The sequence below is a fragment of the Sinocyclocheilus anshuiensis genome, unplaced genomic scaffold (assembly GCF_001515605.1).
Source record: "Sinocyclocheilus anshuiensis isolate Anshui unplaced genomic scaffold, SAMN03320099.WGS_v1.1 scaffold479, whole genome shotgun sequence".
NCBI lineage: Eukaryota > Metazoa > Chordata > Actinopteri > Cypriniformes > Cyprinidae > Sinocyclocheilus > Sinocyclocheilus anshuiensis.
In genome coordinates, this window is record NW_015551042.1 from 150,600 (window position 1) to 160,047 (window position 9,448).

General features: G+C 30.8%; 2 protein-coding genes across 4 annotated transcripts in view; both read right to left on the reverse strand.

Moving 5' to 3' along the window:
* The window catches only part of mrps27 (mitochondrial ribosomal protein S27), a 22,360-nt gene extending 20,633 nt beyond the window's left edge, over positions 1-1,727 (reverse strand). The window contains exon 1 of the mRNA XM_016451161.1: positions 1,610-1,727. Coding sequence (XP_016306647.1) covers positions 1,610-1,685 — 76 coding nt within the window. The 5' untranslated portion in view covers positions 1,686-1,727. The remainder of the gene's footprint in view (positions 1-1,609) is intronic.
* A 5,849-nt stretch (positions 1,728-7,576) lies between these two features.
* znf366 (zinc finger protein 366) overlaps positions 7,577-9,448 on the reverse strand; it is an 18,602-nt gene continuing 16,730 nt past the window's right edge. For all 3 annotated transcript variants that reach the window (XM_016451144.1, XM_016451145.1, XM_016451143.1), the window contains 2 exons: positions 8,162-8,336; positions 7,577-7,869 (listed from right to left, as the gene is read on the reverse strand). In XM_016451144.1, coding sequence (XP_016306630.1) covers positions 7,667-7,869; positions 8,162-8,336 — 378 coding nt within the window. In that variant the 3' untranslated portion in view covers positions 7,577-7,666. The remainder of the gene's footprint in view (positions 7,870-8,161; positions 8,337-9,448) is intronic.

The following is a 9,448-nucleotide window of genomic DNA, read 5'->3' on the forward strand; positions in this document are numbered from 1 at the left end:
CAATGTATGGGAAACTGGTAATGTATATCGAAATATCGGAAATGTGTTTAAAAATCATATCACCGTTATTGAAAAAAATTATATCGCGATACATATTGATATTGAATTATTGTCCAGCCCTAGTCAAAATTATAGATTTTTCTTTTATGCCAAAAGTCATTAGGATATTAAGATCATGTTCCATGAAGATATTTTGTAAATTTCCTACCGTAAATATATCAAAACTTATTTTTGATTAGTAATATGCATTGCTAAGAAGCTGTTATTATGCCACAGTCGAGCGCTTCCGCTGCTTCCGGTCGTGCGTATGTGGGGTAAAGCAGCGCTGTTTTATCATACGAGATACATTTAGTTCTGTTATAATGCTACTCTGTGCGGTCGTCACCGGTCTATTAAAACACACAACATATTAAAGCGTCTTTGGTGTTTCCATGTTTTCTACAAAACAAAACCAGAAATCGAGAGGTTATGACGTCATTGGCAGGCGACACAATGACACTATCTGTGACACTAGTTAAAATGGCTTATTCCTCTGGATTTAAACATTCTTCGAAACATTTGGGATAATGTAAGAACACAAGTCAGCAAAATATATAACACTGTTCTAGTGGTTTTCGGATATTTTAATAAAAAAAATCGTACATATTGTGCCTTTAACCTGTTAGTGATGTATTCATTATTTAATGTACGTTTGAACAAATCTTGAAACCATTATATCACTAAAAAGATAATATAAAAACTGCTATATGTGTAACTTAAATGTCTGCACAGAAATCATCTTTTATTTCAGTGTTGATTATATATAACTATATATAACTTAGTTCACAGCTTTAGTAGAGATTGACATGAACTGTACTTGATATAAATGCAAATTAATGATATTAGATCAAACCAAGAGCTTGTGAATCGAAACCGATCTATAAAATCTGTCACTTATAACGATTATAGATCAGTTGATTTCTCCCGAACACATAAAACATAATTGTGTTGCTTATGCATAACTACAGTTAAACCTTCCGAATAATGTAAGTGAAGCCAATAACTATAAACATGTGGAAATTAATTACCATACAGTAGTACAGAATTGTCAGACGACAACACACATAACGTATTTACATAGTCTAAAAAACATGGTTATAAACAAAATCGATTATAAAAACTACCTGTGTTTAAATTAACTGAAAGCCGCGGCAAACTCAAACAGACGCGATCACGCTAGGGGTGTGTGATATATATCGTCTGCGATAATATCGTAATTGTTGTTTTAACGATGTGCGATTTGACATTATCGAGTATTTTGCAAAAACCATTCAAAACATCCCTACAGAGCGCACGCATACCTTACGTGAAGTCTAGACTAGTGTGTGTGCGCATTTAGTGTGTTTTCTTTCACTGCATGATTCAGTCTATTAAAATGCATTTAGAATGATCACAAAATCCCAGAAAATATCGAGATATTATTTTTTGTCAATATCGCACAGCCCTAGATCACGCCATTCACCTCCTCACACACGGCTACATTACACACCAAAGCCTTACGCTTCTACATTCATCCTGATCTGAATTTAGTACGACAGCATGACTACGAACAATAAATGTTGACACTCACCGATCGATCTGTAATCGACGCATTTAGTGAACGTTTGCAGAGGAGACAGACCACGCTGCAGGATGGAGGCCGCCATCTTGAGACTGAACCATTCGGCGCGAGGGGGGAGATTCACAGAGAACCGCCACGAACTGGAATCGCTTAACATTTGGAAATACCTTATTATTACTAACATTTACTGAAAGATAGACAGGATTCGTCACCTATATCAGCGGTATACCTTGCGTTTTATAGTACGTTGTAATGTAACCAACCAACCCCGTGCATCCTCAATGGTATAGTCTAAATAAAATACAATTATTTTAATATATATTAATTAATATATTAATTATTTTTAATGAGTTAACGATTAAATTAACGATCAAGGATTGCGTCTGAATACTATTTAAGCGCAATTCTAATAATAGTTATATTGGTTCACATGGTGTGATGGTAGGTGTGTCCGATAGAGGGCGCTCTAGTCTTATGGTCTCTGCTGGTTTGAAAACAACAATTAAAAATTAATTTAAATACACTTCAGAAACATTATACATTAAACATTAACCATCTGCTGAGCTCTTTCCCTTCACAGTGACAGTGAAAGTCTGCAGTCATTCATATAGACCGAGTTAGAGTATGGAGGGCGAAACCTGCAAAAACAGTAAATAAATAAAGTCAAGTCAAGTCAAGTCAAGTTGAGCTTTATTGTCATTCTGCTGCATGTGGGGACATACAGTGGAACGAAATGTCGTGCCTCACAGGACCACGGTGTTACATAAATACAGGCATACAACAATGAAGTAAAACAGTAAAAACCTATACAGTAAAGCAGTAAAAACCTATACACAACTAACCTACTGACTGATTTTGATTATAAATATACTATATATATATATAAATGTTTACCTATACATAAGTTAAAAAAATACAGACTATACGGATGCTTCACATAAACACTGTAATTGATGAGCTGTTGTGGGATTATTGTGTTGAATGCTGAGCAATAATCCCACAACAGCTCATAAATTTTGTGTATAAATACACAAATAAATAAATAAATATGCAAATAAATAAATAAATGTGTGTATAAATACACAAATTCGTGTTTAAATACATACAGAAATAATTAAACATGTGACTAATGAAGGCAAATAAATAAAATAAATTAGTGGACAAATGGAAAATGTTTAAGGAAATGCTAAACTCATCCTAAATATTTTCCTTTGATCACTCATTTATTTCTGAATGTAGTTCCACATTTATTTTTCCTCTGCACAACATGCTAATTTGCCTACTTTCATCACATGTATAATTATTTATTTATGTATTTAAACAAGAATACGTGTATTTATGCACATATTTATTTATTTATTTGTCTATTTATTTATTTATTGTTTTTGCAGGTTTCGACCTCCATATTAGAGACCCTAAATATGGCCTAAATATATATATGTTGTAAACAGCAAAGCTCTATAAAATATATTCTTGAAATCGAAAATATATTTAGTTTCAACCTTCATATACAAAAATATTTTTTATACATTGAAAATAAATTTCCTTTGTGTTATGTTCACACGTGTTATATAGACAACAAAAGCTCAGTATTATTTTTGTGAATATTTTATATTTTCTGCTGTCATGTTACTTTTAGTTCAGGTTTTAGCATTTCAGTTGTGTGTTTTTGTCATTTTTAGTAGTTTATAAATAGGTAGAGTTTTAGTTAACAGTTATTATTAATTTTTATTTCAGTTTCAGTTTTAGTTATATTAGTTCATCAAGTGGAAAATGAGAAATGTTGCCTTGGAAACTAGCTGAAATTAAATAAGTTTAAGGTTTTATTTTTTATTTATATCTGTTTATTTTATTTCAAGCATCATTGAGATACTATTATAGTTTTATGGATGTTTTGCATAAAATCATCATTTTTTATTGTTGTTTTTTAAATATGTTGATATTTTGTATTAATTTTTATTTCAGTTTTAGTTTTAGTAATTTTAAAGTTAATACAAATGAAAAATGTACTATACTAATATACTATTATAGTTTTATGGATGTTTTGCATTAGTTTAATATAGTTTAACATTTAAAAATGTTAGTAATTTTGTTGTGTAGTTTTGTCATTTTTATTGTTTTATTTTTTTTTTTTAAATATGTTTATATTTTTATTAATTTTTATTTTAGTTTTAGTCATTTTAAAGTTAATAAAAATGAGAAATGTTGAATGAAAATTAAAATAAAAACAAAATACAAAAAAAAAATGTTAGTATTTTATTTCAAGTAACAAACATGTATTTATTTAGGCCTATTTATTTTATTTATTTTTTTTAAATATGGTTTTTGTTTTATTTAACCATAATAATCCTGATGTGAATGTATTTTCTTAGATTGAAATATTAAATTGTAAAATTTTACATTATTTTTTTAATTTAAATAATTTTTTTTTAAATATTAAAATTGAATAAAAAATACAAATCAATAAATAACATTTTTGAATGCTTATAAAATAAATAATAAAAAAATATATATATATATTCTAAAAAAATAGCCCAAGAAATTTAGAGAAAATTTATTTACGTGAATATATTTTAGCAAATATTTTGAAATATATATATTTTATAAAATATGATTTTTTTGCTGTCAAAAAAAATTTGCTTTTGTGTTCATTTAAAGGCAGCTTGAGTCTGTTTTGAAGTGTAAATGTGGCAGGATCGGGTCATTAACCGTTGGCTCTGGTCACACAGAAGTGGAAGTGTTTTTTTATTTTTCACAGTGCTACAGTTTTCTGTGTTTACAGAAGCCCCTTTGTCCTGATTCATCCAGGACTTTCAGTTCAGCAGAGACGGTTCACAGTACCTGATTCTGTGTGTTCCTAAAAAAGGCCTGAGAGTTGAATATTCATGCACAGAGATTTTATTTTATTTTTATTTTTATTTTTTTTTATCACAGATCCAGTAAAATGTACACCACCGGTCAAACGTTGAGAATAATTATGCATTTGTGTGTGTTTTGAAAACGTGAAAACGCTTTTTTTTTTTTGAGTTTTGCTCAAAAGGCTGCTTTTATTTGATTAAAAATCCAGTAAAAATTGTGAAATATTATTAGAATTTAGGACAGCTGTTTTCTATGTGAATATCTGTTAAACTGTAATGTATTTCTGTGATACGCAGCTGTATTTTCAGCATCATTACTCCAGTCTTCAGTGTCACATGATCTTCAGAAATCATTCTAAATTTAAATTTATTTCAGAAGTTATTCCACTATTTTTACTATCAGAAAAATAAATGCATTGGACGTCTTTCAAAGGCGTTCAAAAACCATCATTATGAATATGTGCTGAATGCCGCTCAACTCTTTCTCTCCATTTCCATTTGTGAACTGAAATTGTGCAACCACATTTTTTTGTAGTAAAAATCAGATTCGTTTTTGTTCTTTTTCTGGGAAACAATGAGAAGTGCGTTATCGTGTGTGAAGGGTTTGAACTTATTCTCTAATACTTCCTTTTCTTTGCTGAGGAAGTGTGTTACTCGTTTTAAGGAAGAAAACCTGTCCAAAAGGTTGTAGAGTAAAAATAGACTACATTTAAGTTTACTTAAGAATATATTTGCTTGGCTATATAACACTATAAACTAGTCTTAAAGTTTTGCAAAAATTAGTTTTTTTGTCTCATTTTCAAAATGAATCAAAATGACTAAAGATATCACATTTTGTTTTCTAAAAGATGTATTAGAATTAATTGAGTTTATGATTAAAACAAGACAAAAAATATCTGTTAACTGGGTCAGAAAAATGATTTATTTCCCCCGTTGAATTTTGAAGTCTCATATTTTCGGGTATAAACAATGCAAAAATGTATTTCCTACTCAGTCATTAGAAATAGAAATATCTAGTCATTCTTTAATCAAGACGAAGCAAAATAACTTAATATAATAAGTCTTGTTTTCTAAAAGAATGATCAAAACATTTTGTTAGTTTTTGCTTGAAACGAGAAACATATCTGCCAATGGAGCAAGAAAAATTTTCTTTTTTTTTTCATTTAAAGTAAGATGTTTTTTTCCACTGGAAGTTTTTTTTCTTCTTGTTTTAAAAGCAAAAACTAATAACATTTTGATAAATTTGTCCAAAAACAAGACTTGTCAAGTCGTTTTGCTTCTTAAGTAAATGTATTTTTATTGAAGAATAGATAGATATTTATACTGGGAAGACAAGTAAAAAACAAAAGTAACAAAAAAAATTAAATAAATAGAATTTTTTTTTTTGCAGTAAACAAAAAATACTGAGAATTTTTTTTTTTTGGTCGTGAACAGGTCTTTATAGTATTGTTTAAATAGTAAGATCTTCATGATGACTGCATTATAATGTAATTTATGATTCTGTGCTGTTGTCATTGCATTTAAAAGTCAAAAGTTTAATATTTAAATGAATTTATTGTACTTAAATATTGATCAGCGTTCACACTGCAGTTGATTCACAGGCAAATAAAATCATCTCTGTGTTTACAAAAATACAAAACTATCAAAAAATCATAAATCTGTAAGTACTGCGTCAACCCATTCATCATTAATTTATCAAAGTCAGAACATTTTAGAGCAAGAACACCTCCATTGAAGGCAATTAGCATTAACGGTCAGAAATATATCAGTTTTCAATTATATTAATTTCATGAAACATTATGAGATATTACCAAGTAGACTAAACATGCTACACGTCTTCTGAAAATCAAGATACTTTTTACTGCAAAAAAATGATGGTTTGTCATGTTTTCCAGTAAACATTCGTAAATCAAGATGCATTTACACTGCAAAAAATGATTCTCTTGCTTAGTGTTTGTGTCTTGTGTTCTAGTATAAATATCTAAACATTCTTGAGTCAAGATGCATTTACTGTGCAAGTAAAATTAATTGAGATATTATATCTTGTTTTCTGTAAAAAATAAATACAAATTTTGTTAGTTTTTGCATAAAACAAGCAAAAATATCTGCCAATGGGGCAAGAAAATTTTTAATTAATATTATTTTTTTTACCCCGTTAGCAGATATTTTTGCTTGTTTTAAGCAAAAACTAACAAAATTTAGATTTTTTTTTTTTTAGAAAACAAGACTTAATATCTTAAATCATTTTAATTGCCAATGCATCTTGATTCAAGAATGTTTAGATATTTATACTAGAAAACAAGACAAAAACACTAAGAGAATCATTTTTTTTAAAGCAAAATGACTTTTTATTGTTCAAAATTTTGCTTAAAACAAGAAACATATCTGCCAAAGGGGTCAGAAAACTAATCTTGTTTCCCTTTGAATATTGACCCCAATGGTAGATATTTCCTCTTGTTTTAAGCATAAACTCACTTAAACAACTTACGTAATTTTGCTCCTTTCGGTTTTAAGAACATTTAGATATTTTCTATTGGAAAACGTCAAAAAATACTGACGCAGGAAATAATTTTTTGCAGTGTTCGTAGATTTCTCTACATTTTTCACATGAAAAAAATACTGAAACATCATCATTCACAGCGTGTCTGAGAGTCTCTGTCTTGTTGTCCGTCAGCAGTCGTCCTCTTTATCTCTGTGTCGTCTGGTCTCTTCTGTAGAGGTCAGGACTGTACAGACTGTCCTCGTCTTCTTCTCGACCGGAGCTCCCGCCGTCAGACTGAGACAGACGCAGCTGCTTCTTCGTCTTACTGATCCCAAACTTTTGACCGGTAGTGTATATTTGTAGCAATAGCCAACAATACATTGTATGGGTCAAAATTATTGATTTGCTTAAAACAAGAAACATATCTGCCAAAGGGGTCAGAAAACTAATCTTGTTTCCCTTTGAATATTGACCCCAATGGTAGATATTTCCTCTTGTTTTAAGCATAAACTCACTTAAACAACTTACGTAATTTTGCTCCTTTCGGTTTTAAGAACATTTAGATATTTTCTATTGGAAAACGTCAAAAAATACTGACGCAGGAAATAATTTTTTGCAGTGTTCGTAGATTTCTCTACATTTTTCACATGAAAAAAATACTGAAACATCATCATTCACAGCGTGTCTGAGAGTCTCTGTCTTGTTGTCCGTCAGCAGTCGTCCTCTTTATCTCTGTGTCGTCTGGTCTCTTCTGTAGAGGTCAGGACTGTACAGACTGTCCTCGTCTTCTTCTCGACCGGAGCTCCCGCCGTCAGACTGAGACAGACGCAGCTGCTTCTTCTGGGACAGATCGAAGGGCTCCTCCTGACCGATGCGGGACAGGATCCGCAGACGACCGGAGAGACACAGCCGTCCTCGTCGCCTGAAGACTGTGAGCATCCAGAGACATCGTCAAGATCATACAAGACCAACATAAGAGGTGACAGCTTCAGAAGACTAGTATGTGGAGCACAAAAGCAGTAGCACACACACTACCGGTCAAAAGTTTGGGATCAGAAGGATTTTTACAGGAGTTTCTTCTGCTCATCAAGGCTGCATTTATTTGATCAAAAATACATTAAAATCTAATTTATTTCTGTGATGCAAAGCATCATAACTCCAGTCTGTATATCCCTTATGACTGGTTTTGTGGACCGGGGTCACATATATAAGGTTGCTCACCGCGAGCGTCCAGTCCTTGGTCCATGATGCCGTGTTTAACCTTCATGTGGCGGGTCAGGGTTTCCTTCAGCGTGAACTTGCTGGCGCAGTAAAGGCATTTGAAGGGTTTGCTGTCAGAATGCAAGTGCATGTGGCCCATCAGATTATGCATTCTGTTAAACTCCTTTCCACACAGCTGTAAAGAGAGTAACTATTCAGAAATCTTTGACCTGGTCAAGCACTATCAAAGCACTATCAGACTCACAAATGAACGGAAGCTTGGGTAACACTTTATTTTAAGGCGTCCATGTTACACGTTACATGTACTTACAATATATTATATATAATATTATAATAACAATAAATAATGCATAATTACATGTAAGTAACCCTAAGGCAAACCCTAAGCATAAAGTAAGTACATGTAGTTAACTAATATTACTCAAAAAGAAGAGCGTTTATTTAAAATAGAAATCTTTTCTAGCAATATACACTACTGTTCAACAGTTTGGGGTCGGTACATCTATATTCTTTCTTTTTTTTTTTAAAGAAATTAAAACTTTTATTCAGCAAGGATGTGTTAAATTGATAAGAAGTGATAGCAAAGATTCATGTACTTACAATATATTATATATAATATTATAATAACAATAAATAATGCATAATTACATGTAAGTAACCCTAAGGCAAACCCTAAGCATAAAGTAAGTACATGTAGTTAACTAATATTACTCAGTACTTAAATGTATAATTACACTGTGACAAGGACACCTTAAAATAAAGTGTAACCGAAGTGTGTCATAAAATAAAACAATAAAAAAGGCAATTGCAACTTTGTCACAATTCTGACTTTTTTCTCACAATTCTAAGAAACAACGTCAGAACAGTGAGATATAAACTCAAAACTGCAAAAAAAAAAAAGTAAAAATTGCCTAAGATAAAAAGACGCAATTATAGTTATTTTTTTATTCTGCGACAGTAACAAAAAATCCGAAACTGAATTTTGGGATGTAAACTTAGATTTCTGAGACTAAACAAAAATAAAGTTAAAGTAAAAATAAAGTTGATATCATATGTGACCCTGGCACACAAAACCAGCCTTAAGTGTCAATTTTTTTAAATTGAGATTTATGCATCATCTGAAAGCTGAATATATAATCTTTCCATTGATGTATGGTTTGTTAGGATCGGACAATATCTGAAAATCTGGAATCTGAGGGTGCAAAAAAATCTAAATATTGAGAAAATCATCTTTAAAGTTGTTCAAATGAAGTTCTTAGCAATGCATATTACTAATCAAAAATTAAG